Source organism: Misgurnus anguillicaudatus, chromosome 11, assembly GCF_027580225.2.
Source record: "Misgurnus anguillicaudatus chromosome 11, ASM2758022v2, whole genome shotgun sequence".
NCBI lineage: Eukaryota > Metazoa > Chordata > Actinopteri > Cypriniformes > Cobitidae > Misgurnus > Misgurnus anguillicaudatus.
The window spans coordinates 14,842,250-14,870,007 of record NC_073347.2 but is presented as its reverse complement, the minus strand read 5'-3'; the positions used below and the strand labels follow the sequence as shown (position 1 = coordinate 14,870,007).

The window sequence follows — 27,758 nt, the reverse complement described above, 5'->3', positions numbered from 1 at the left end:
TTTTTTCTTTCTTTCTTTCATTCACCTTTTTAATCTTTCACTTTCTGTCTTTCATTCTTAAAAGAGATCTTTCACTCCATCTTTCTTTTTTACTCTCTCTGTCTTGTATTCATTCTTTCACTTTCTTTTTCTTCTTTCTTTTATTCACTTTTTTACTCTTTCACTCTTTGTCTTTCATTCTCAAAAGAGATCTTTCACTGCATCTTTCTTTTTTCACTCTCTCTGTCTTTCATTCTCAAAAGAGATCTTTTACTCCATCTTTCTTTTTTACTCTCTCTGTCTTTCATTCACGCTTTCACTTTTTTTTCTTCTTTCACTTTTTCTTTGTTCCACTCTGTCTTGTGTTCATTCTTTCACTTTCTTTTTCTTCTTTCTTTCTTTTTTCTTTCTTTTTTTCATTCACTTTTTTACTTCTTCACTCTCTGTCATTCATTCTTAAAAGAGATCTTTCACTCCATCTTTCTTTTTTCACTCTCTCTGTCTTTCATTCACTCGTTCACTTTCTTTTCTTCTTTTACTCTTTATTTATTTCACTCTCTCTGTCTTTCATTCACTCTTTCACTTTTTTTTTCTTTTTTTACTCTTTCTTTGTTTCACTCTCTTTGTCTTGTATTTATTCTTTCACTTTCTTTTTCTTCTTTCTTTCTTTTTTCTTTCGTTCTTTCATTTACTTTCATTCACCTTTCACTCTCTGTCTTTCATTCTTAAAAGAGATCTTTCACTACATCTTTCTTTTCTCTCTCTCTCTCTCTCTCTCTCTCTCTCTCTCTCTGTCTTTCATTTACAAAAGAGATCTTTTATTATTTTCTCTCTCTCTCTCTCTCTCTCTCAAGGTTTCATTCATTCACTTTTTTACTCTGTCTTTCATTCATAAGAGATTTTTCTTTCTTTCTTTCATTTTTCTTTCTTTCACTTTCTTTATCTTTCTTTTTTCACTCTCTCTGTCTTTCATTCACATTTTTATTCTTTCACTCTCTGTCTTTCTTCCCTTTCTTTCTTTCCGTCTTTCTTAAGAGTTAAATCATTTATTTACTTATTCATTTATTCATTTATTTTTTCTTTATTTCACTCACTCTCTCTATCTTTCATTTTATTTTTTCATTTATTCATTGTTTCTTTCTCTACCTTTCTCTCACTCTGTTTATCTCTCTAACCATCTTTCTCCCACTCTCTCTCTTTTAAAGAAGTTATGAGTCATAAGTTTATCAGGATGATTCATTGTAAAAGGTCACTAAAAGGTTTTGTTTGTACAGGCTCCAGTGATGACTCTACATACATTGTTCAGACGCTTGACTTTCACCTGGGTCATAATACCATGGTAACCAAGCCTTGTGGCGCTTTGGAGAGTCCAATGGCAACCATCACAAAGGTTACCCGCCGTCGACATGAAAACCCCCCGCATGGGGTGGCCACAGTCAAAGAATGGTTCAACTACGTCACTGCCATGAGAAATGAAGGTAATGTGAAGATATCACTTGTAACAAAGGACACTCAGTGGTCAGTGTTTTCTGTTGCATCTCTTTAATCTGTTTATCTCTGTACCAGAGCTGAATCTACTGAGGAACGTGGATGCAAATAATTCTGAAACCGGAGCGGCGGCGAAGAGCGCCAGTCTTCTGAGTGGATTCAGAGGATCCTCCAGCTACAACCACGAAACCGAGACCATCTTTGCCCTTCCCAAAATGCAGCTCCAATTCAAATCCATCCATGTACAAGATCCAGAGGAACCTTCTCTCAGTGATACAAACTAATATACCATCAAATTTTATTTTCACATGTAGTGCAAATTGTGTCATTTGGGATTAGTATCTTAGCTATACTCCTAATGTGATGCTATTCTAGTCATTGAGACATTCACGCAGAAATTAGCATCATGGGAGGGGCTTCTGTGACTTAGCTCGCTTCCTGTAATCACGTCACTACTAGAGCAAGCTTCTGATTGGTTAACGCGCTGCGTTTTTCCGCCAAAGTTCAAAAATTTCAACTCGTGCGTTTTCCGCGGCAATGCTCAATTCGTGCCGTTCGCGCAAACTAGATGCCTCATTCATGCCACGAGACCTCCAGACGCGCGTTAACGTGTCTTCACACTGACTTAACATTGAAATCACTTGCGCTTGACGCCTCTACCGCGGCTGGTGTGAACGTAGCATTATGTTACGCTTTGCAGGTCCATACTGAAACAAAACACAAACTTACCCCTCAGAAACGTCTATTACCAATCTCCAAACAATTAGTTGTTCCTCAAAATCTTTATCTTCCTCTATGTAGATATCAGAGAACAATTTAACTCTTTCCCCGCCAGTGTTTTTTAAAAAGTTGCCAGCCACCAGAAATTTTTCATTAATTTTCACAAAAGTTTAATGCATTCCAGAAAATTTTCGTCTTTAAATATATAAACATACAATATACCAAATGATAGAACAGACCCTCTGCTTTCAAAAAAAAAAAGTTTCATTAGTTCTCTTTTTATCACTTATCAATATGGGTAGGTATTTTCATAAACACCAAATTTTATGAGCAAAAAGCTGAGATAATTCCATTTTTGTGAAGAACTTTTGATAGAGATCAAATTCAAAAGCTTACACCGACATACAGCTGTTTGCCCTAGGGTGACACTTCTGGGTTTTATAAGTTGTGAACGATCACCACCTGGTGTATAATAGCGGTATTACAGATTGCTGTAAATACTCGTCATTGGCAGGGAAGCGTTTTCTCTTATGGCGGGGAAAGAGTTAACATATTGTATCAATGCATTCTTTAGCACCATTAAGAATAATTACATAATTTAAGAAATAAATTACAATTTATGCACATCAATGTAATGTTAGGACACACAATGCCATGAAGCGTTTTCCATGAATGCACTGTAATATGCTTTGTATATAAGTATCTGCCAAATGCATGAATATAAATTGAGCACTGACTGTGGTGTGTGTTGTACTGTAGATGCCGGCAGTAAACCCAAAGTGGAGTGCAGCGTTGTGACCGAGTTCACGGATCACATCTGTGTTACCATGGATGCAGAGCTCATCATGTTCCTACATGACCTGGTGTCAGCATACCTGAAAGAAAAGGAGAAAGGTGAGAACATGAGTACTAACAACACAGATTTCTGTAACAACATGAAATAAAATGACTTTCTTTATAAATTTACCTGGAATATTCATTCATGCCTATTATTATAGGTCAAATCTTTGTAATATATTGTAGTAATAATAATAATAATATAAAATATATTTCTAGTTTACTGAAATACCAATTGCCATACAACTGTGATGATATAAGCTATGCTGTTGTTATTAGTTCATATGATAATCTATACCTATACAGCACTAACAAAGCCAAGGTCATGGGTTTGATATTAATAAAATGTTTATTTTGAATGCACTGCAAGTCTCTGAATAAGCGTCTGGCAAATATGTAAATTCGATCCTAAAGCTGCAAATCGAATCAAATCAGTCGACGGATCAAATCTAATTCTACACAACAATATAGTGTTTCATGGAGACATGTCAGGTTAAATGATTTTTCATTGCTGGTGTTACAGCTCTGTTCGCCCCGCGCCTCTTTACGTCTCGACCGGGTCAGAAGAGCCCGACAGCGCAGCAGGACGAGACTTCATCGGAGAAGAAAGAGAAGGAAGAGATTGTGAACTACACCACAGTAGACTGGAGAGAGTTCCTCTGTAACACCTGGCATCTAGAACCCACACTACGGTAAAACTTTAGCCATGTCATCTAACCATAACACAATTCCCTGGACCACAAAACCAGTCATATGTAGCACGGTTATATAGCAAAAAATACATGTATGGGTCAAAACAATCAAGTAAAGGTCATGTTTCATGAAGATATTTAGTAATTTCCTTACCGTAAATATATAAAAAATGTTTTTATCATTAGTAATATGTAAAAACCATACATACATCATTGGAACAGCTATTTATTCAGCTTTCAAATGATGCATACATTAATTTCAATTTAAAAAAATTGACCCTTATGACTGGTTGTGTGGTCCCGGGTCACATAAATGTACACACTCCTATTATGTCACTAAAGAATTGTGTGGCCAAATTGCAGTTTGTGTACCGTCTGTCATATTAAGCAAGATTAATATGTGACATAACCGTTATTCATTTTTGCGGTAATATTGCACACTTCTAATGTTAGATGAAAATGTATTCTTTTTACATTTTTGAATTTGTTAACTTCATACATAAAGTAGTGATATTTTAATAATAGCTGATATATTGATTAGATATTTTAATTTGACAATGTATGGCTGATCTGTACCGCGCTTGGCCGAAATAGACCAAGGCTCATCAACTGGCGCCCCGGGGGATATAAGATGTGTGCATCTTTATTGAAAATGCATGTATTTTTTAAATATGTAACAAAAAGCAACAAAAACAACATAAGTTTTAGCATATTTATAATAATAATAATATAAATATATACATATAGGTAAAAGTAAATATTTATAGAAGGTTAAAGTTTGGCCCGCATCATATTTACATTTTTAAAATCTGTCCCTCAAAGAAGAGTAGTTGAAGACCCCTGAAATAGACATTTAATCAGATATTATTTGCAGTTAAATACAGTAAACACTATTGCTTTGTACGCCAATGCACAAACTGATAAAAAGCTTATTCTGTACTTTGAGTAAATATGGAATAAAGCATCAGCCACATGCATGTGTTTAATATTAATACCAAATTGATGTAAGATGAAACTCGTTAATTATTTCAGGCTGATCTCGTGGACGGGCCGCAAGATCGATCCAGTGGGAGTGGATTACATCCTACAGAAGCTAGGATTTCATCATGCCAGGACCACCATTCCCAAGTGGCTTCAGAGAGGAGTGATGGATCCTCTGGATAAGGTTCTCTCTGTTCTCATCAAAAAACTTGGCAAAGCACTGCAGGATGAGAAAGAAAAGAGAGCTCAAAGAGACAAAGATGAGCATTAACTCACACTTGAGTGTATTAATACATTTCCGCTGCCTGGAGCCATCTTTTTTATACCTTGTCTAAAAGCACTGGATTTATTGCTACTACTGTACAGCACATCCCTGCTATACCGTGTGAAGACATTGTTTGCCCTGGTTCATATGGCCATAGCTCTTGAATTGACTGAAAGTGTTTTTTATTTTTTATTCAGGCACATTTTCAGACCAAGTAGATGTTGGATCATTGCTGCTTTATGTCGTTTTGGGCTTTTTAACAAATCTTAAATGCACTTACACATTATCGACACTAACAAAATACCAGTGATCTTAAGCTACAGTATGCAGGTTTGTTCTTGGTTTACATGATTTTAAAAGCATCTTGTGTTTGAATATACTGCTGAATTTTGCCAATCAGATTTTTGTTTAAATCCTTTTATTTAACATTTTAAGAGCGATTGATACAGGTAACTGCTGTACGGGTGGTCAAGTGTTGTAGTCGGCAGACGACGTCTGTGAAGTGTGAATATCTAAATTTTTCTTTTGAGAGTGACCAAATTTTATGAACAATTTTGGGGAGTGATCAAGTTGGTATGCCTCAGATATTCTGTACCTGCGAATAAACTCTGAACCCCAGATTGTCCTGTGTAATATGAACTGGCCTATACAGAAAGGCTCTTTAACTTAAATAGATTTGAGATCTGTAAATATGTTCATTGCGTAAGCTGTTACCCATGTTAGGTCTGTGGTGATAGTGTTTTCTTTAATTTGCTTTTTCATAATAAGTGCAATAGACCTTTGTATATACAGAGGTAAATACAGTATGTTCAATGCTATGATCAATTTCTTAACTGAATAAAATCATTACTACTAAAATGAATGTCATTTTTCATGTTTATATTTATAGAGATGTGATCAGAAATTAAGATGAATTATTCTACTTATTATACAGACAGGCAATATTCAGAATCAATGTAAAGCGGGTAAGTCTTCATTATGAGATTTATGCATACTAATGTTTGGTAACTTTCAATAGCAGGGGACTATTTTTGGGCACTGTGTAATATCATTGCGCCTCCTGCAGCCATGTTACAGCTGCGAAGTCCTTGATTATTACGCCAGAATGAAAATAGTTCCTAGCCATATCGGCCTAGAAAATCGCAACTTTTAATTTTCTGTTGGTCTTAGTACACAATGTAACTACGGAAGAGTCAAGTTTTAAAAAGGAAAAATATCAAAACTCTTTGGTCATTTTTGAGCATGATGCTAATGGTCTAATCGGATTCAATGGATTATGCTATGCTAAGCTATGCTAAAAGTGGTACCGCCAGACCCAGAGATCAGCTGAATGGATTCCAAAACGGTAAAAATCAAATGTTTAACTTAAGGGGAGCTGGAAAATGCCTATTTTCAAAAAAGTGTCCCTTTAACATAGATATTTTGTGCACAGTATACATACTACATAATGAGGCTGTTTGTACAAATAGCATACTCTATTTAAAGCATAGACTCTATTTTTTTTTAAGATTTATAGTGACACTTTGTAGTTATTCAACCTTCATAATATATTTTCAAGACCCTTGTGATGGTACATCAACTTAAAATAGGTTGAATGGCATGTCTACCATAGCCGGACGGGGTCTGTATTGCTTTTACTCGTAGGCCTACTTTTAAACATGGGGTTTCGAGGGGTTTGACCCGAGCACAAAAAGAAATACAAAATTCGACTGCTTTATGCCACTTCCTCAAATTCGGACGTGAGAGAGCAACTATTTATTTTCCTGATGTTTTTGTCATGGCTGAAGCAGCAACTAAGAAAAAGAAACCCAAGATTTTGACTAGAAATAGAAAATTGGAGAGTGACAGAATAAAAGGAAGGACGAGTATCAATATTGGGCCAGCGTTCGCTCACTGGCGTGAACTAGAGGAAGAGGAGGAGTTCCTGACCGATGCTGACTAGGCCATCATGCTTTTGGACTAATAAGTAATGTTATATTGCTTGCATAAATCCTGTCTGGCGCCCGAACACCTTTTTTGAACGTGAATTTTGTTGGAGGCTTCTTGAGGAGTGTAGAGAGTGACTTATATTACGTGACTCTGCGTCACGGACCTATGACATGGGTGACCCGGGTTCGATTCTCCTTTAAGGCAATTTTTTTAGTATTTCTTTAACCAAGTGACCACCGTAACAACTGGCTTGTAGGCGTGAGCTACTTGACCTTTTGGCGTTTGAAGAAAATAAAACCCATGAAATGATATTCATATGACATGCTGGAAGGCATACAGCGAACTTTGTGACCTAAAGAGTTGTCTTCTTTTCCTTTGCGACAGTGCTGTGGCGCTGAGTAACCCCAGGGTGCACCCTGGACGATGAGGCGGGGCGACACTTCTTGGCGGAGCGACACGTGTCGTGCCGCCCATATTTGTTCCCCCCCGCCTTTGGCATTTTCTTCCGACCCAGCAGGGGGCAGTTAGCGTTGAAACGGTGGCAACTGCGGCAGCAGAGTAATAATAACCAAGTTGATTGCCTGAGGTGAAAGCAAAGAGTTCTTTGGTAGAAGTGTTCAGAAAAAGTGGAAGCAACGGTAAAATACATTTTTTATTAGTAAAATGAGATGGAAAAATGTCAAATGAACGAATTTTATTTGTTTTATTTAAAATTATAGATTTGAACTGTTGCCTAAGAATCATAAAGCACATCGCTTTCTGCATGGTAAAGTAACAGTCTAAATTATTTTATTGATAACGAGATATAGAATATGTATCTGATAATTGTTTCTTTGTTACAGGATGTCAATGTGTATGTTGCTTATTCCTACGTGATAGTGACCTGGCTTTCACTACATTCTTGTTTTTCTGGGTTGTCTTTTTTGGTAAGTTCTGGAATGTTGTATCTTATGAATGATTGTACTATCACTGAATATAAACAACATATTTCCTAGGCTCTGATTTGGTTCTACATATTTTAGCCTAATGTCAGTTTAGCAATATCCAATACTAAACAATGTGCTGTTGAATTTTGTTAAGTTGCACAATGCTATTAATTACATAAACCATTACAGAGATGTTTGTGTAGAGCATGTGCGTTATACAGATAGACAAACCAAAGACACTAGAAATGTATTTTCTTAACCCATATGCAACAAGCAGGATTTTGGACCGTATATTGACACATTCAGGTTACAGAAATGTTATCAGAATGTGTTCAGAGATTACAGTGGTTCTGTTTTAAACTGTAATCACATATTTTCTGTTTATTAAAAATGTCAGTTATGTATCAACAAACCACATATATGACACTTGAAAATTAAATATAAATGTGTTAATTGACATTAAGGACTACATCCCTAAAATATTGGGTGTCATTTTTCTTTACAGAAACATTGCAAAACTCATCGACAGCAGAAATTAGACAGAGAAAACTGCCAATACATTTGAAGTGAAACATTTTATATACATGCTAACAAAAGTCTATTTCATTACATAAATTATAACACTTACAATAATTGATGTGATGGTAATCTGTAAAGGTAAAACTATGTGATTGTTTTCATCCAAACCTCACAGGGAATCCCGAAGCAGATGAGTGGGAACCACTTTGGGATTATCATACTAATGGTAGGTAAAATTTGAAGAGTTATTGTTAAAAATTGTAAGTTATATAACCTGCTAATTTTCTCGTTCTTTGTGGATTTTACACTCTGTACATGGCTTTGGGTCTGGAATTAGATTTTACAGAGGTCATGTCATTAAATTTCTTAAGTTATTTAAACAGACATACATGGTGATTGTGTGTGTATGTATATAATATTATTATTGTTTTTTTTTTCAGAATGATGCCTCTGATTAGTAGGTGGTGGTGTTCTGTTCTCCTGGACAATGTATGTAGCTATTAGAATGTTCGTACATTAAACATTACTCTGTACCATATCTACCAATATACCTACCTCTTGTCATTTGTTCTTTTAGCACTCAACCACTGAGGGGGGTCTTCACTATTCAAAAGGCAATGTCTTCAGGCAGAGTCCAGTGAATCAGGTTATTTGTGCACATACATTTATTAAGAACTAATAATAACATGTGTGTGCATGCAGAGGTATTTTTTTCTTAGTTGTTACAACTACATAGTTGTTCAGATATGAAATTGAAGGGATTAAGTACAAGTACTATATTGGTCAGCACTGCAGATCATTTAATATTATCAGTTAACATCAGCATCAAAGACATTTAATAACATTTAAGCTTAACTCAATTTCTGTTTGCTATCCAATGTGGGTTCTGTTCACCATTATAAGACAAATATTTATATTCAATACAAAAGATCCCCATGTGGATCATACTGCCGGTCGTCAGACTCCTTGTAAATACCAAGCTGGATTATTACAATTAAACGCAAAATGAATGTTTGGAATTGTAAACTGAAATTTCCTACTGACACACTACAGCAAAGATAAAAATAACTGGCTTAAAACATTTATATTTCTGTGTAAAAAAAACATGCCTAAGACTTCTGCACAGTACTGTATATATTAATATTTTATTTGTAGTATTATAAAATAATATTAATCTTTATTTAGTATGAAGTTGTGACAACAATCTTTCAGGTTTGTCTAAACTAAGGTTGTCTGTAGTCTGTGTTCATATAATGTTTAATGACTTTAAAAGTCTAAATAAACATATGTTTGTTTTTGTTTCAACAGGTGACTCTGCGTATTTGACACTTTCTCTGGGATGCAGATTTAAGTTTATGGATGTGGTCACTCAAGAAGTTTTTCGGAAAGCAGTGCAACACTTTACATGGCCAGACGGTAAGATTCACCCCCCTGTTCAATGCACATTCTTCAATTGAATTTTGTAGTATGAGGCAGTTAAACTTTTTATTTATCTTTCCTGTATTTTGTCTTTAGACTTTAAGGTGTGGCCATCTGGAAGAATTTCAGTCCTGTCTACTAGACAGAGTTTAGATTGTGTACAGCGTCAGGGAATGCTTGCAGTGCAGAGCCCTTTTCAAGTCATACCCACCTGGGTTTAGGGGAAGAGGCCGACGTGGTGAACTTCTGGGCTTTTACTCGGATGTTTGCACAGGATTTTGCTTCCAGGACTGTTTTTTTTGTGGCAGAAAACTCATTGGTGTGTTAAGCGTGAATGAACTGAGATCAACTGGTTTTGATGTATGAATTAATAATTTAAAGTTAAACTTTGCAGTGTATAGTGTTCTAATAAAAAAGCTATGGCAAACACGTGCATGAAAACAAGGTTTCAGTCATTTACATCAGTCTATTGTTCTTTAGGGTTTCTCATATTCCATGTAAACATAATTTGCTATGTATTAAGCAGGCATGAAGTCCATTTAATTAATAAATTCTTAATTTAGCTGTGACAATTTTTTGTAATAGGCCTATTTAAATTACCAATGATTTTAGAAAGAAAGTGTTTAAAGGGGTTATTAAATGTATTTTTTTTACGTTTTTTATATAGAAATAGGAGACTACATTTAGGATTAATAAGGTTTTCAGTAATGCAGTTCAGAAATCAAATACGACCTAGTTACTTCCTTGCGAAAAGTAATTTTAATTTGTAAGATTGACCATTTTAAAAAGTAAGGTTTTATTGTTGTAAAAGTCTTTGTTGGCATATGGATTACCATGTGTTACACAAACACATTTTATACATATAATGTGTGTGTTTGAATATATTAATCAAGGTACATCTACATAACCATGCTTCGCATTATATTGTCGTGTCACTTACAAAAACCAGCGTAATGTCGAGGTAGTGTACTGAGGGTGTCAGCTGTTGAGGGAATAAATTAAACCATCTATATTTCTATTCTGTTCGTCGTAATCCTCAATTCTTTGTATATCTGTTTTGATGAAATGTTGTGAAATTGAAACGATAAACGCAAAAACACAATTTATATTCGCTTTTTAATATATATTAAAAGTGTATTCGCCTCATGATTCGTCTGAATGGCTACTTCCGCATTCCAAGCCTGCTCAAAGCGTCATAATTCTCTACACCAATTAGCTGTAAAAGCGTCGCACATCTCTACACCAATAAGCTCATCTTAATCATAGACCAATAACCGTCGAGCTGGGCGGGGCGACACGTGTCGGTCCATCCCAACGTGTCGACCCGCCCCATCGTCCAGGGTGCACTCTGGGGTACTTGGTGGCGCTTGTGGCCTTTAGGGGCGCTAGACTTGAACATTACATATCTTGCGCCCCCTACTGGGCAAAAAGTTCCGTGGCGTGCCTTTTAAGTTACATAACTATACACAATGTCTTTTTATGCAAAGTAACCCAGAAAACCTCTTTATTTGCCAAACCCTACTGTTTCTAATGTTATACTCAACTTATGATATTATTTAACATCTGATTAAACTCAATAGAATTTTTTTTATTATAAACCCTAAACCACAAAAGCTGCCGTAAGGGCTAACGTTAATTGAAAATCTGGAATCTGAGGGTGCAAAAAATCGAATTATTTATTTCCTTTAAAGTTGTCCAAATTAAGTCCTTAGCAACAGATATTATTACTAAAGATAAATACCCGTTTTATTCATTTACGGAAGTAAATAATTTTATCATTTGGCCCATAATGTATTGTTGGCTATTGCTACAAATATTCCTGTGCTACTTATGACTGGTTTTGTGGTCATATTTGGGTCATTCTACAGAAACGTCCACTTTTGGTGTGTCAAGATGTCTTAAAATTGATTTCTTTTTCTAACATTTAAACTTAGACCACATTATTAGATTACTCTTTGACTATATGAGTACACATAAATGGCAGCTTAATTATTTTATTTTTTTGTGTACATGTACTTAAAGACTGCATAAACCACATTTTTGTCACTGGTGTTACCTTACTTTAGCAATGTGTTTTTGAAATATTATTTATATATTTTTTTTCAGCTTTAAAGCTTGATTCTTAAGTGTAGCAGAATTCAATGCAGTTAAAATTATCATTATGTCACATGTGAAAGATTTTATTTAATGTGAAAGAAAAAAACACAGTAACACCAGTGACACAACAAATCACCAGTCACTGGTCTTGATGATCTTCAATGGTGTTACCCATAAGGAAGGTAACACAAGTGACAATTTTCATGAAACTGCATTTTACAAAATTGCTACTGCAAAGTATCAAACCACATGTTGGCAATCATTGTAGGCTATACTCACTAAATTAAGTAGTTTAATCCATTTGTATTCTAGTTTTTTGCAATTCCCAAACAATAAAGAAGGTCATACCAGTGACTTAAACTAAAAGCTTCATATGAAATCATAAGATAAATGAGAAGATTTCTGATAACTGAGAAGAGACAGTGGACTTGTCATGGGCTTCTCTTCATAGATCTCCAGGAAAGTGAAAGAAGGAAGCCAAGTGATGTCATCAGTGTGATTTTTATTTAAAATTAAGTGCTTGTTTGTTAAACGGTAAAATCCAGTGACGCAACTCCAGGGGACCACTACTTTCATTATATATTTTATATTTATTTAGCTTTTTTTAATTTTTTTTAATTTAAATCATATATTTGATAGTTATGGACACATTATTGTTTTTTAAATAGAAGAAAACACTGTTTTTGATCTAAAAATAAAGCATTTTCCCTCTGTGCCGTGGGGACGAGCACTTCTGTGGTGCTTGGAATTCTAATTAATAAATAAAAATCAAATATTGCTACATTGATGGCTCAAGAATGTGTAATTGCTCAAATAAGATATTGTTTCATTTTAAAATATAAAAAAAATTGTAACCCTAAAGTGTTTTTCAAGTGTAATATTTCTGTAATGGCTATGGGTAGAAAAATTGACAATTTCGTAGAATGACCCATTTATTTCAGATCTGGATTACCAATTTACAATTCTGAATCTGAACACATTAACTGTACCAGGCAACACATTAGCCCATGATCAGACATTAAGGATGCAAATCCAAAATTTCTGTTTGTTGTGAAATCCTATGAGTGCAGACATCTGCTCATCCTTATCAGACATCATAATATGCATGCAAATTTCCCATCAGTCTGCAGATCAAGTCTCACAGAATCACAATTCGACTGTAAACACTTTTCGATTTTACTTTTGGAAAAAATTATACGATCAACAGCAGAGTCTGCTTCTTACTTGATTAAAATGTGCGATGGTTTTTACAGCCTGATGCGTAGTAATTTTCTGAGAATCAATTTTTATGCATTTGTTTAGCATCACAACATCACAAAAACACACAAAAAGACATAGCTGCTTTAAAAAGCTTTATTTCTCGCAAGTATCACAAGAAGCCCCGTCATGATTCGCTCTTTTAAAACTCCGAATAGGTCGATTTCACAGACTCATTTAACATCCTAATATTACGGAAACTCAAAAAAATGAGCTACAAAAATGAACCGAGCTAAAAAATAAAAATAAAAAATGTGCTGCTCTATAGTTAAATGGACTCATCTCACTATAAAAATGTAATTCAAGGGCTACCCATAGTGTCTGGTTAAAGATACCACTTGTTAAAACAAAACAAAATACAAAAAAGATTCCTGGCACCTGTTACTAACAATAAATCCAGTATTATTATAATTTTGGTCTTTCATATACATTTCCATATACATATCTACTGTTAAAAAAACAAAAACGCACACAAACATCTATGCCAAGATTCAAAAAGATGTAAAACGTTTCAAGTTTGGCGTCTAATGCTGTTGATTTGAGGTGTTCCAGCTGTCAGCTCTGTGTTGGATGCCCGTGCCCGTTTCTCTTAGTACACATACACGAGGGAAACACAAAGAGAGGCAGGGTGAGGACACGAACCTGACTTGTCGGCTCTACAGTGTTAAACACGCTTCCCTGATCAGACACACACAGTGCTTTCAGTTTGGGAGAACAGTCACGGCGACGTCAATCATCACTGAATCATTCAGGGCAGGGCTGAGGGAAAGGGGGCGGAGTTAGTGGGAGGAATGACAGGTTCCACAGTTCAATATCCCACTAAACGTCTGCTGCCTTTTTACGGCCCCTCTTTTTGGGAGCTGCCGTTTTGCTGCCGGTTTTGCCCTCTGCTCTGCCAGCGGTTTTGGACCCTGCCCTTCGTCTGTACTTGCGTGGTTTGGTAGTTGAGGTCAGTTTAGAGATAGATGCGTGATCATTGGTGGTCTCTGCCTGGGTGTGAATATCGGAGTCTTCATGTTCCTGACAGCAGAGGCGGCCTGTGATTGGGTGCAACAGGAGCGCCCCCTCCTGGTGAGCCTTGCAAAAGGAGTTAGGACACAGCTGGCAGAAAGCATCAGAGTTCTTTCCGCAGATATCACAGTGGTGCCAGGGGCAGTCCCATCGACCTGCGAGACAAACGGGAGATTAAAAGACATTCAAACACAATATTTTCCATCCTAAACATTTTTGTAAAAAAGCTAAGTTCTTACCAAATGGTCTTTTGGTGCGGTCAAGGCAGGAAAGGTGATAGGCTTTGGTGCAGCCCTTCTTATCGCACAGAACCAGCTCTCCTCCATCCCCACAACGGAAACACTCATCCTCAGACTTCTTCCCTTCATTCCTGGGCCTTCTCTTTTTGGGCTTCTTCTTTTGATGCTTGGCTTTGGGCTCAGATGAATGACCGTTCTGAGGATGAGAAGAAAAGATTGAAAGATTATTTAAAGTGAAGGATTACTTTTGCAACTTGCACTGTAATCCAAGATAACAAAGATACAAATAATGATAAATAAATGCCACTGTGGCTTACCTTGGGTCTGTCACCCAAGAAACCACTGCAGTTGGGCGCTCCACATTGACACGCAGTCTTTTCATTCCCCAAGCAGTCCAGGTTATAATTAAAAGTGAGTTCAGTTCCTGAAAACAGCAACACACAAATTAACTTCAGACAACATGCGTTCAAAACTCACACAAATGTCTTAAAAGTCCAGGATTGAAGCTCACCAGTAGGGATGTCACACACGGCGAACAAGCCTACACGTGTGTCTCCATTAACGGTCCATTTCTGAGTCTCACAGTTGGGCTGACAGCTGTGGTTCATGAAACGAGAGAAGTTCCCTTTGGGACCTGCATCTATAATCCGATCCTACACACACACACACACACACACAATCTGTCACTGTTCTTTGTCGGATAATCTGTAGCATTTCTGCAGGGTTTCATACACAAGAACCTGATACAGTACAAGTGTTTGTGGCATGTGACTTGTTTTATTTACCTTGTCAATTGTGAGCATATAAAAGTGTGTGATGTCGTTCTCTTGAGCGTATTTGATTCTTGCTATACACTCCTCTTCATCAATGAGCTCGCCCACATATTCATTCACAAACTCGCCCTGTGTGACACACGAATCAAACAGTTAGGAAAGAGTCAGTAAGTAATGATATACAGTCAGGCACCTTTATTGCTTACTTTCTTAATGTCTCTCATTGCTAGTAGGCCCCAGCCTTTGCCTGCAGTGCGAACGATTTTGGTTTCGGGGTAGAGGCGTTTGGTGAAGTCCTGATTCTGGCAGCGTTCTCCGGCGGGACACACTTGCGGATGGCACTCGTACAACAGCATGCGGTTCAGACACTCCGACTCGAAGCTGCAGGGCCGTTCATCTGATGGCTTGCAGTTACATTTGGGGATCTCGGAAATGTCTGCGGTGTATACCTGCACTCCCCCGCAAGGCTTGTTTACCTTAAACCAGTGTATTAATGAAATGAGCTTGTGTGCAAATATGTCTATGTATTCATAACTTTTAATGCACAGTACCTTAATGTATTTGTAAGGAGGAGGTTTTTTGTTGTTTTGTTGGGCCTCTTTGGCCTCTCTCTCCATCTTGACCTCATTAAAACGAGCTTCAGCATCCAACAGCGCTGGACAGATGGGAACCATTTAATAACACCAATAAACGTATTGGTATACAAATGAAAGCTAATTAAATAAGGCAAGTTTTTCTTACCATTCTTGAACACCTTCCCGATTCCATTCTGCTGGTATTTGCTTCCCCTGTCCCCCTCCATGTAAGGAAACACTCTGCCCTGGTGGGTCCAAAAGTAGTCTTTTGAGCCGAAGAAAAACACTGGGAACTCTCCGATTTCATGCCGGAGGTGTTGGATGTTTGTTGGGATGTTCTTGGGGTGACGAATCTCTGCAGGCCACCACCTAGAGTTTGAAAAGAGGTCAAACGCCTATGTGAGAAAATTACCTTTAATGTGAAACAATTAAATTTTAAAGGGTCATTTACTTTAACAAGGTGTTTGGACATAAATGCATGTTGGCAGTGTGTGAACACAACCACCCTACAATAAAAAAAATCCATCAATTCCTTTTTTAATCCCCATTAAACCAAAGCATTCTCATTACACATGCTGTTTTGATTCTCTTTTTAATGTGACATCACACTGATAAAGCTCCACCCACAGCCACTGACTGACTGGGTAACTTTACCCAAAACAAGCTTTTCTAAATGTGTTTGTTGGCAGATTGTAGCACTAATGCGACTGAAGATACTATTCACAGGAATCAGACACATTCTAGGCACACCTGAGACTTATATTACATCTTGTAAAATGGGCATAATATTGGCCCTTAAAAAAATCCAATGAGCATCCTTTGCAAAATTTGCCACTGTTACTAGGATGTTCTATGAAGTGGCAAGGATGATGCTATTTTGAGTGTTTGTAAACTAATTATACTGTAGCTAGGGTGCTATAAGTGCTTCTTAAGTGGTTGCTCATTACAACTCGCTCATAAAACATGTATATTAGTACAATAAAGTCAATGTTCGAGTCTGACCTGTAGTTGCCCAGTTTGACCCAAATGATGTCTCTGTACTTGGGTTTCTTTCCGGAGCGGCAGTCATTACAGAACCAGCTGCCGTCAGGCATAGCAATGTTCAGACAGTCAGGATGAAATGCAGCAGGACAAGACTCACAGCACAGCAGCCTGCCACCTTAAATACATTTATGTTAACATTAGTCAAAAGTATTGCAGGCATATCAGATCTATAAGTGCTTTGATGTCCTTAGATGGATATACGGATGCTTCAACAACAACATTTTTTTTTTAAACCTGAAGCTTAAATGTTGTACGACATTGAAATTGGCACCTTTAGAGCAGATAAAGCACCAGCTGACGTTGACGTGGGAGTGGTGACTGTAGCCCTTCTTAGGCCTGAAGTGGTTTGTGCACACAATGGAAGTGGAGGAGAGCATCTCACTACCCGCAGCAACGCACAGATCTCCAACATGATATGCCACAGGACAGCGCAAACACCGCATCATTTTACCTGCAAGTGGATAATGGAAAATTGCTTTATTGTATTAAGCCACAAAGCCAGCAGCAACTAAAAATACAGCCTACTTTGTAATGCCAGGATAGTACAATAACAATAAGCTAATTTTTACCCCATTAGCTTAAAAATAAAGAAAAATGACTGAATCTTCAAGTAAAACATTTGCAAATGATTTATAAACAAATTAAATGATGATATGATGCAAATGACGTAGAATTTTTTTTTTTATCATGTCTGATTATCAGCAGGATTACCTTTGGCAGCTTTGCCATTTCCACGGCCACTGTTGTGGCAGCTGAGGCAGGTGTGCAAGGGACAGCGGAACCCTCGGTTCTCAAAGACGGTCAGATCGCTCAACCGCACACAGGCCTCGTGATAGAACCGGCCACAGTGAAGCACGCAACAGCGTTGCACTTCCCCATCAAACTTCTTACAGGTAAAACACACGTGCACTCCTGAGTAGAGAGAAACAGTGAAGTTCCTGCAGCTCACAGTGGAGATCATTTTTTAATGTGCGTGTGTGTGTGTGTCTCTCACTCTCACCTGAAGTACAAGTGGTACAGAGCACCTTTTTTGCCGACTTGTCCAGTCCGATACACTGAGGATGATATGAGCCACAGCACTGTCCTTCACACGTCACTAGATCCTCACCTGTCTTCTCACACACCTGTGGAACAGCAACACGTCACATACGTGCCTGTATAGCAGGCAATAGAGTTAACTTGTAACAGGTCACTCACCAGACACACGCTCTCTTTCTTGGCTGCGGCAGTGCGCTCTGTCTTTTTTGAAGCTTGGGATTCGTCCGTGCTGTCACTGGGAGAATCTGGTCTGTGCTCACACAGCAAACTCTGAAACATGCGTATGATAGTCACTTAGTATAAATACGAATAATAATTGGGTGATTCTTGCGAAATTAGACTTATGAGGTGTCATGAAACATTTTGATATGAAAAGTAAATGCAAAGTAAGAGTATTAAAATAAGAGGCATACAGTTACAAACATCTCTTCACGTACTATTTTGCACATGATTTCGAATGACATCATACAAACCAATTTTGTTGTTTTTTCCACATTTAAGGGGGAAATTTTCATTACCGCAACGTGTCCATGACTGGATTTAGGTTCTTTGACATGGAAATATTTATAATTAAAAAATCTAAGTTCAGTGCATGTTATACTATAAACATTTACAGTAAAGAAACATGTGGTATTTGGTGATCATTGGTAAATGTAGAGACAATAATAAGGAATATAAATGTGTCCAAGAAAAATGTTCTCATCCTCCGCAACAATTTTCAATCATTGTTTAAGCCCTCAAGGAACTAACATTTTTTAAAAAAAATTGTTGGAAGGGACATAATTGACTTTGACACTCAAGATGGCTACCAGGTAAGCAGTTCTTATTTTTCTCTCTCCAGATAAAAGTTGAAATTTTGTTTGTGATACTTTTTAGTTGTCATTACCGAAAACATGAGTGTAAATGCATATATTTAATGTAATATCCTGTTGCGGTAATGATTTTTGATAAAGATAATCTAAAAAATTTAAATAATTCTATAGGAAATCCTCCAAAAATAATGGTTATAGTAAGTTCACACCTTAATCTTATATGTGCAAAATAAAATTGGCTTCAAGGGCTTTAAAAAAAAATCTGATGCTGGACACCTTCTAAGTCTGGATTTCGTGAGAATCACCCAATTACATTATGAACAAATACTGCAGGTTTGCAATTACATAAGATTACAAATAGTTTACAATCCAATAAAGTACCCACACACCTCTGGCTCAGGAGATGATGATGGACGGCGCTTTTTGGCTGAGGCAGGAACGGATTGTCTGCTAGACTCCTGTTTCCGTTTCCTGACCCGTTTGACCTTAGCCGGAGATACCTCCCCTGTGAAATACGTTTACATGATAAATTGGGGAAAAAAGGCCCAAAATGTGAAATGTACAGTTAAATTTAGTTAGCAATTTTACTTGGGGCTTTCTTTTTATCATCCCTGTCCGATTTCGGCTTTCTCCTCCTTCTTTGTGAGGTGGCGGCAGCCTCATCTGATTGTGCCTTCTAACCAAAGAGAATACATAAAACATTTAACACCAAATCATAATGTTTTTTTTGAAAACACATTTACTGTAATTTCATACCTTTCGGCCTCTCTGCTTTTTTAACTCATTATCAATCTTGCTCCTCTTTCTGGGCTGGGGCGACACATCCTCCTTTGACTCACGTACACGTTTAGAGACGTTGTTCTTTCCTGTGTGAAGCGATCAGAATGCCTTTCAAAACATATATTTTACACCCACTAAACCTTCCACCAAAAACTGAAATGCTCCAACTAATAAAGAACCAACCCACACACCTTTAGAAGCTGTATCATCCTTCAATGGTTTGGGGTTTAGTGCCGATACCTTCGAATCTGGTAATAAATACGTGTTTAATTTAGATGTGAATGAACCAAATGCAAAAAAAAGAAAGGAAATAAGGTGAGGGATCATAGTTTTACCTGGAAGAGTGGGATTGGTGGACTGTGTGCTTAAAGTGTCAAAGATGCTCACACCGGCTTTGGCTCTCCTTTTCTTTACAGAGTTTGGTGCTGCAGGAAACTTCTGCCTGAGCTGCCTCTGTTTTCTCTGAGGGGCTTGTGGCTGAAGGTCCAAGTCAATACAGAGTATGTCCTGCACACCAATAACATAAAAAAAAAAGAGCCATTACCACAACAAACGATGAAAAATACACCAATAATCATGACATACCATGAAAATAAAACGCACCTTTTTCCGAGATGTCCGTTTCCTAGCCTTCGTCTTTCTTTCTTTCTGGGATTCAAGTGTCTCTGGTGCAGTGCAGGGATCCTACCAAACAATATATCACATTTCTTAACCCTCATAACCTAACAAAACAATTTTCTAATCTCATACAAATTTGATCACAATAATGGCTACCTGAACAGTAGACTTGATAGAAGGGGTCTTTTTCACAGAAGCAGGTTCTGTTGTGGTACGCCGTCTACGGCGATCCCTTTTTATTGCGATTTTAGGTGCTTTTCTGGGCAGGGCGGGTTTACCTGCTGAAGTGCTGCTGTCTGAAAGAGGAGGGCAGGGGAGGTTGGTAGTTTTTGTGGAATTGGGGCTGGACTGGGTGGAGTCTGGGGGAGTGAGGCTGACAAGCTCCTGAGTCTGATTATGTTGTGCTTGAAGCTCCTGTAACATGTGTGGGTTGAACTGGGCTTTGCCCTCTTCGTATACAAAGCTGAATTTGGCCAGTCGCTCCTCTATTAGCAGACCCAATGCCTCCGTAGCCTGGGAAACACCTATCTCCCACTGTTCCTGGATCTTACGAGGAATTGACCGCTAAAGAGAGAACATCAAGCAGGTCTGAGGCTAAATATTCTTGTTACACAAAAACGGCTGTGGTAAAAACTTACCCACTTTTTTTGGAAAATATGTGTTAAATAACAACTGTACCTTACTTCCACTGGTTTCACTCTGTAGTTTGGTGCCATGGCTAAGTGATTGGTATTGGTCTTTTCCTGAAAAGGAGACTATGCTCTTCTCAAAGACATATCCTCTCTCTGGGGCGTTTCCAAAATACTGCACATGATACAACAATCCTGTGCGGCTAGTAACTGCAAATAATAATAAAACATTTAAGATATATAATAGAAATTCACATTTTACAGATATTGCATTTCTCATGGTGCCCCCGCTGTCAGTAAAATGTAAAGCCAGCCCCGCTCTCTGCCTATTGGAGAGTCTCACACCTCCATTTTAAAGGAACTTTTTAAAAAATATGCTCATTTTCCAGCTCCCCTAGAGTTAACATTTGATTTTGATTTACTGCTTTGGAAATCATTCAGCTGATGTCTGGGTCTGGCGGTACCATTTTTGGCATGGCTTAGCATGGTCCGTTGAATCTGGTTGGACCATTGGCATCGTGTAAGATGATATTACGCAGTGCCCGAAAATAGTCCCCAGCTACTAAAAGTTACAAGGGGGACTATTTTTGGGCGCTGGGTAACATCAATGCGCCTGCTGAAGCCATGGTACGGCAGTAAAGGCCTTGATTATTACGCCAGAATGAGAGTATAGTGCCTAGCCATATCGGCCTAGAAAATCGCAACTTTAAATTTTACGTCGGTCTTAGTAAATGATGTAACTACAGAGGAGTCAAGTTATAGGAAAAATATTGAAACTCTTTGGTTATTTTTGAGTTCGATGCCAAATCAGATTCAATGAATCATGCTAAGCTATGCTAAAAGTGGTACCCCCAGACCCGAAGATCGGGATGAGATCTTATCATATCCTCCCAAACCATTTACAATCTTGGTAAAACACTCAACTCATCACTAATGATGAAACCCAGCTTCTGAACCTGCCGGCACTTCTGAAAACCGGCTACCATTTAACTACATTACAAAGCTAAGAGAAGCCAGAATATTATACAATTTAACTTGTATAATGTTAACTAAGATCATGTTTGGCTGAAAAAAGAAGTCATATACAACACCTAGGATATACTAGGATATATAAGGCACAAACAATGAAGCTCTTATGTTTGAGGATGCAAATAGTGCATTAAAATAAAATTTGTTTCTACACAGATCTACCACGCCTTACCTTTCGACCTAAAGTGCGCGTCTAACTCTGGGTCTGTAGTGATCATGCATGGCCACCATGGGTATCCAGACACCTTGGTCCAGATAATATCTCCAACGGAGTAGTGCACATGGGTCTGCGCGTCTGAATCCTTCATTTTCACATCATCCACAACCTGTGCAACATTACTCACCTCACACTCTGACACGGACTGTTAAATGGTAGAAATGAAGAACTGTTAGTATAAAGAAGTCAAATCTCTCTACGAGGGGTCCAAATATTTTTCATTGACTTGTACAAAGACTTTCATTAGGGCATACCTCTACAGGAGCGGGAGGCACAGTAGCAAGTATATCACAATCAGCCCGTTCATTAGTCTCAGTGGGAGGAACACATGGCTCACTGATGAGGTCATGTGACATTATGGTACTGTGCAGAAGAGGAGATGTATCAGAGCTTACAGCAGGGGCTAAAATGGGACATCTCCGATTTGGTGGGGTTCTCTTCCTCACAAGACCCCTCTTCTTCTTTCTGCTTTCGCTTCTGGCAGTTGGAGAGGCCAGAACATCCTCTGAAAGTCTCAAAGGTGCATCTTTGTCCTCTGTTACTTGCCCTGCAAATTCTTCTTCATATTGGATCGATTTCATATTTACAACACATTTAGTAATTTGTAACTTGAGTTCTGGAGCGGGACTGGTCTTCCTTGGAGGGCTGGCATGCTGAGGGACAGGCTCCACTCCCTTGAGATGGGGCTGTGCGGCTGTAGCAGCACAAAGTTTCGGGATTTTGTCCTGATCGCCATTTAACAAGCGAGAAGTCAGGTCCTTCAGTCGCTCATGAGTATGGTTATGACTGTGTGTGTGATTATGACTGATCATCTGTAGAACGCTTTCTTGTGGTGTAGCAGCCACCTGGGTGGCAGCTTTATCCAAAAGCATGGTAGGGCCAGTGCTCCCATCACCAAGTCCCTTACATCCACCAGGTGAATCAGAGGGTTGCTTCATGGTGGTAGGACTCATGGGCTCTGGCATTGCAGGTAGTGAACTCCCCTTACTGTCTGTCATTACTAATCAGGGGCCTGCAAAACAATAAGAGATTTTTACATTAAAACATTCATTTTCATCATATCTAATAAAAAGTCTCATAAAATAAATAAGATTTGGCAACCACCAAACTTTGATTCCAATCATAGATTTCACTGTAATTTCAATTAGTGCTGCTGCGAATAGTCGACCAGGAAAATTTGTCAACGGCAATGCATGAGCATCTCAAACTAAAACACTCGGGAGTTATTGAGGATGCACCCACAGAGAAGAATAGGACAACATAAGTATATAATTATTGATGAAACGGCGAGCTAGTCTGTACTGTTTATTAACTCTTTTGAGAAGTACAATGACTGTCTTTTGATGTTAAAGGCGATCAGTGTTTCCCATACATTGATTTGTTCGTGGCGGCCCGCCACGGAATCAACACTTGCCGCCACAAATAGATTTTTCATGATTCCCATTTACATTTTTACTTTACTATTTTAAACAGCTCAATTTATTGTTGCGAGTGCTCAGCACGTCTCCCCCGTTGCGTGCAGCGCCTCGACAGTGCGCGCCTCTCTCTCTCACGTGACAGTGAAAAGGTGGCAGTGTTTTCAATGTATGTTCCTCTGTATACTTTCTTTTTTTCGTAAACGTCAACATTCAAGGATGTTACTGACAAAGATGACTGATCAAGTTAACATGACTTTAAGAAAGATTAGCAGTAGTGGGAGTCTGCGTGCGAGTTTTCTCCCTCCCTACGATGCGGTATGCCCGTGCACGTGTTCTGTAGTTTGTGTAACAACAACAGTATATTATTTCATAATTCTGAATTTGCACCGAATTGACTGCGCTATATCGCTCGCATTTAAAATAAAAAATGGCTCAAAACACAACAACAATTATGAGAAGAGCAACAGCAGTAAAGCGTCAATGTAAATGTATGGTGATTTTGTCAGACGACGTCGCGTATCTAAATCAGGATTTTAGCAGCAGTTAAAGGAACAGCTGGTTGGATTAAACACAAGGTGTAATGGGTCGTGTTTAGTAACTATATTATAGTCTACTCGTTTTATGTCTGACAACAGAACAGATAATATGTAAAAAAAAAGGCATTCAGATGTGTTAAAATGCAATATAATGTGATAGATCAAAGAGTAGAAGTGAAACATTTCATATTTCTATTAAGCAACTACTGTAATTTTTTAAATATCGTTTACATTGTAATATTTATTTTGTAACATTTAAGTTATTTATATTGTTTATGACACCGGTGAGTTCAAAATAAAATGGACACAATGAATTAGCAAACACTTGAGTTTTTTTAATTGGTCGTTTAGAATAGTCGACTAATCGAAAAAGTAGTCGAAAGATTAGTCGTTAGAAAATTTGTCGTTAGTAGCAGCACTAATTTCAATTTATGACATGACCTTAAGCCCGGGATACACTGCACAATTTTGGTCGTTTCAGACAAATAATCATTGCAATGTTTTTGTTTGTGGCTCTACATCGTTGGTCCCATGTCGCACAGTGAGAGAGGTTCAAAGACGGACGTTTTCCCGGTCTTGCATCCAAAGATAGTAGGGGTGGGACAAAAAAAAACGATTCTTAGTTGAATCGCGATTCGGACGTGGGCCGATTCTGAATCGATTCACAAATGTCAAGAATGGATTCTTTAATGTTAGTTTACAAAATACGTTATCAGAGCCAAAAGGCGGAACTCAAGTGGGGGAGCGGTGCTACACACAGACAACTTGAGAGAGCGCGCACTGCACGAGCGCATAGTGGAGCTTACAAGAGCAGAAGAGAAAGAAATAAAATCTAGAACAGCCCTGTTTGACTCATTCTAAACTGCAAGAAAACAAGAAACACTTTGGGATAGTCTTTCTCTGCCTTTTCTCTGTTGAGTGAGCGGCAGGGAGAAACAGCGCATGACTCTTCTGACTGTGCTTATAGCGTTTCCCTAAACCATCCGCTGTTTAGATATAACATGAATATACTTCTGTAAAAATATGCACATAGTTTGTTATTCAGTCGCTGGGTGCGCTGCATTATATAAATACAGTAATACTACCAATCACTGTGTATAATGATGATGCTAGACGCACGTCAGTTCGTGGAAGTTAATGACGGTTAACATATAGAATTAATATGTCACGTTTAATTACTATTTTTACTGGTTTTAATGTCTTACAACAGAAACAGGACATATATGTATATAAGAATGACATTATTTATCCCTTAGTTGCATTAAAGTACAGTATATAACAGTTCAGAGACTAGTAGCAAAAGCACAAACATTAACCTGGCTTTGAGAGCAAATGTGACGTAATGACGTCACAGATATGAAAATTAGTACGTCAAGAATCGATTCTGAATCGAATTGGGACCCTAAGAATCGATTCACGAGGGTCCAAGCGATTCCCACCCCTAAAAGATAGCCTACTATAGTTTTCCGACAGTGTCTGAAATTCAGCATGATCGCCACACAGTGTGTTTGCTGTTGCAGCCTGCGCACCGGTACCTGTTTAATGGGGATTACATACTAGGGATGCCGCGCCAACGCGCGACGCAGCCGTCCAAGCCTCAGATTTAATAGGTGTCATCATCATACAGTGTACATGCCTGTCGTACCCATGCTCTAATTATCAATCCTGCACAGGATTTTTGCACTCCTATAAGATCATTACCTTATCACACTGTGCGAAATGGATCGTTTAAACTTGGGCACGACAAGCATGCAGACTGCATGATGATGACACAGAGGCTTCGACGACTGCGTCACGCGTCAGCGCAACGTCACCAGCATCCGCTAGTGGTAAAACAAATACCAGTACGCAGGTCGCAGCAGCAAACACACTGTGTGTTGATCATGCTGAATTTCTGACACTATGGTAGGCTATCTTTATACTGTCTTTGAACCTCTCTCACTGTACGACATAGGACCAACGATGTACAGCAACGGTCACAGAAATCAGGACGATTGTTTCACGATGCCAATCTTTCGTCTGGGACAGCCAAAAACCGTGCAGCGTATCCCGGGCTTTATAGGAGTGCAAAAATCCTGCAGTGTATCCTGGGCTTAGTCAACATTAAAGGCATCAAGGTTAAAATTTCACACAATTTTCTTTTGCAGAATGATTTCATGTGGAAACATAAATCACAAAAATAAAAAAACTTTAGCAAGTTTTTCCACAAGCAGGATGATATTTCACAAGTATGCTGCCTACTACACCTGTGGCAAGTGTTGCACCTCCCAAAAAGCCATAAATAAAAGCTGCCATTCATAAAGTCTTAATTCATGTGTGCATGATTTAAATGTGGCTAAAGATAAATAATTCAGTAATCATTCAGTTAACTTTAAGGGTATGGTTTGGTCACACGGTAAAATGGCTACCACGGAGCCGAGTGGGTGGCCACCCGCTTTCATTCACTTCAATGAAACCGTAGGCCCGACGCCACTACTTCAAATGAATCATACATAATATCATACATACCATGATACTATTCTAAACAAAATTAACATTTTGAACGATTTCTATAAAATATTTAACGCACCGCTTATCGAAGTTAACTATACAAAGCAAAATATGAAGCCGTCACCATTAGAATTACAACAAAGTCAAACAGAATCTTCTTTTTTAAAGGAATGACTACTCATATGCAAATTAACTAGCCGTCCTAAACAAGTGCCCGTAATTGAGCTATTGTCATTCAGAAGCAGTAAGGATGCCTCGTTAACATCAGTGAAGGTAGATTATGGATGAGACAGCTTCAGTGATGGGACTCGTTTAACTGTTAAAGTTAAACGATCTTTGGAAGAAAATAACCCACGTTGAACAAACTTTTAACAGTTAACGAATCTGAAATCACCTCACTGCACTCTGTTACAATTTTGCAATACTTTAAAAGAAATGTAACGTTAAATCCAAAGTTAACCAAGGGTTAACCCTAGGGTAGGGTAAAATATCATACAAATAACAGTACCAAGCTGATAAGGCGCTAGCAGACTGTCGATTTACCAAAACCAAATAAAATCCATACGCTGACCGTTACCGTTTAACGTGCATTGTTAATTATGTAATCTATGAGAAGGTGTCTGGGGCTGGGATACAAACTACATGCATGGCACATTTGTATTAATTCGTTGAAATAATAAACTCTGTTTGGCTGACAAACCCTAAAACTAGAGCTTAGCCAGTTAGCTAGTGAGGTTGAGCTGCAGCTGCCTGAGCCCGTGACACTACAAAACGATTCATTTACCCAAGAGAAAATCTCTCATATCCCACCCGGCGCATAACAGATAATAATTCCACTCAATTACGATATGCCATGATTTAGTCTGTGGTAAAATAAACCTGTTTGTAGTATCTCCATTACTCCCGAGCAGTATTATTGAGAGGTTGCGGGAAACTCTCTCTCATCCCAATCAGCGCCAAAAATACTCACATCCGATTGGCTGACACTCGACGCACAATTCAACCGGCCTTTTCAAATATCACTCTATTCACGGATGTCTCTTCGCCGAGCATCTTTACATGTACCCGTGGCGTACTCCAAACTCCATCGCGGTGTTGTAGTTTAAGCCAAACTTGTTCGCTTCTGCGATCACCTGTTTTTGTTTTTATTTCGAAAAATGGCAAAGCGAGGCAGACCACTGCTCGAGGAACTGAATGGAGGAGGGCGATTCTGTGTGACGTCTTCCATGTGACGTCAGCAGAAAGAGGGAGGGAATATCTGGTTGCCAGTTGCACATGAAAAGCTGGATAGCTGAGCCTTAGTTTACAGCATAGTATCATTTTATTTTATATTTAAATCAATTTATATTTAATATTTGTGAATTTTACAGATTCTAACGTCTTACTATAGTACCTAATTTTCTTTGACATTGTTTTATAATTCGTCAGTTAAGGTGTTGT

General features: G+C 38.2%; 2 protein-coding genes and 1 long non-coding RNA gene across 7 annotated transcripts in view; 2 read left to right on the top strand and 1 right to left on the bottom strand.

Moving 5' to 3' along the window:
- The window catches only part of kiaa1109 (KIAA1109 ortholog), an 81,142-nt gene extending 75,322 nt beyond the window's left edge, over positions 1 to 5,820 (top strand). Inside the window, exons 84-88 of the mRNA XM_073873111.1 lie at positions 1,254 to 1,457; positions 1,546 to 1,742; positions 2,949 to 3,081; positions 3,548 to 3,716; positions 4,749 to 5,820. Coding sequence (XP_073729212.1) covers positions 1,254 to 1,457; positions 1,546 to 1,742; positions 2,949 to 3,081; positions 3,548 to 3,716; positions 4,749 to 4,968 — 923 coding nt within the window. The 3' untranslated portion in view covers positions 4,969 to 5,820. The remainder of the gene's footprint in view (positions 1 to 1,253; positions 1,458 to 1,545; positions 1,743 to 2,948; positions 3,082 to 3,547; positions 3,717 to 4,748) is intronic.
- Positions 5,821 to 7,288: 1,468 nt separating this feature from the next.
- On the top strand, positions 7,289 to 10,186 carry LOC129443140 (uncharacterized). Of its 4 annotated transcripts, XR_012372128.1 has the most exons (9): positions 7,289 to 7,529; positions 7,611 to 7,657; positions 7,734 to 7,817; positions 8,323 to 8,413; positions 8,512 to 8,562; positions 8,777 to 8,825; positions 8,914 to 8,982; positions 9,645 to 9,752; positions 9,852 to 10,186. It is a non-coding gene; the product is annotated as an uncharacterized lncRNA (long non-coding RNA). The 4 variants fall into 4 exon arrangements; XR_012372129.1 differs by lacking the exon at positions 7,611 to 7,657; XR_012372130.1 differs by having other exon boundaries at positions 7,289 to 7,817; positions 8,323 to 8,383.
- A 3,005-nt stretch (positions 10,187 to 13,191) lies between these two features.
- Positions 13,192 to 27,546, bottom strand: nsd2 (nuclear receptor binding SET domain protein 2). Of its 2 annotated transcripts, none has more exons than XM_055169585.2 (24): positions 27,289 to 27,546; positions 22,129 to 22,886; positions 21,830 to 22,019; positions 20,678 to 20,838; positions 20,156 to 20,563; positions 19,985 to 20,065; positions 19,717 to 19,888; positions 19,573 to 19,629; positions 19,358 to 19,467; positions 19,190 to 19,277; positions 18,991 to 19,106; positions 17,949 to 18,059; positions 17,752 to 17,875; positions 17,463 to 17,663; positions 17,023 to 17,202; positions 16,710 to 16,866; positions 15,874 to 16,076; positions 15,684 to 15,787; positions 15,339 to 15,608; positions 15,145 to 15,261; positions 14,871 to 15,012; positions 14,677 to 14,783; positions 14,360 to 14,555; positions 13,192 to 14,275 (listed from the first exon to the last, which is right to left on the bottom strand). In XM_055169585.2, exons 2-24 carry the CDS (start codon positions 22,870 to 22,872, stop codon positions 13,929 to 13,931), a joined length of 4,386 nt encoding a protein of 1,461 aa, XP_055025560.2. In that variant the 5' UTR covers positions 22,873 to 22,886; positions 27,289 to 27,546; the 3' UTR covers positions 13,192 to 13,928. The 2 variants fall into 2 exon arrangements, with proteins under 2 accessions (XP_055025560.2, XP_055025561.2); XM_055169586.2 differs by having other exon boundaries at positions 27,198 to 27,299.
- Between the last annotated feature and the right edge of the window lie 212 nt (positions 27,547 to 27,758).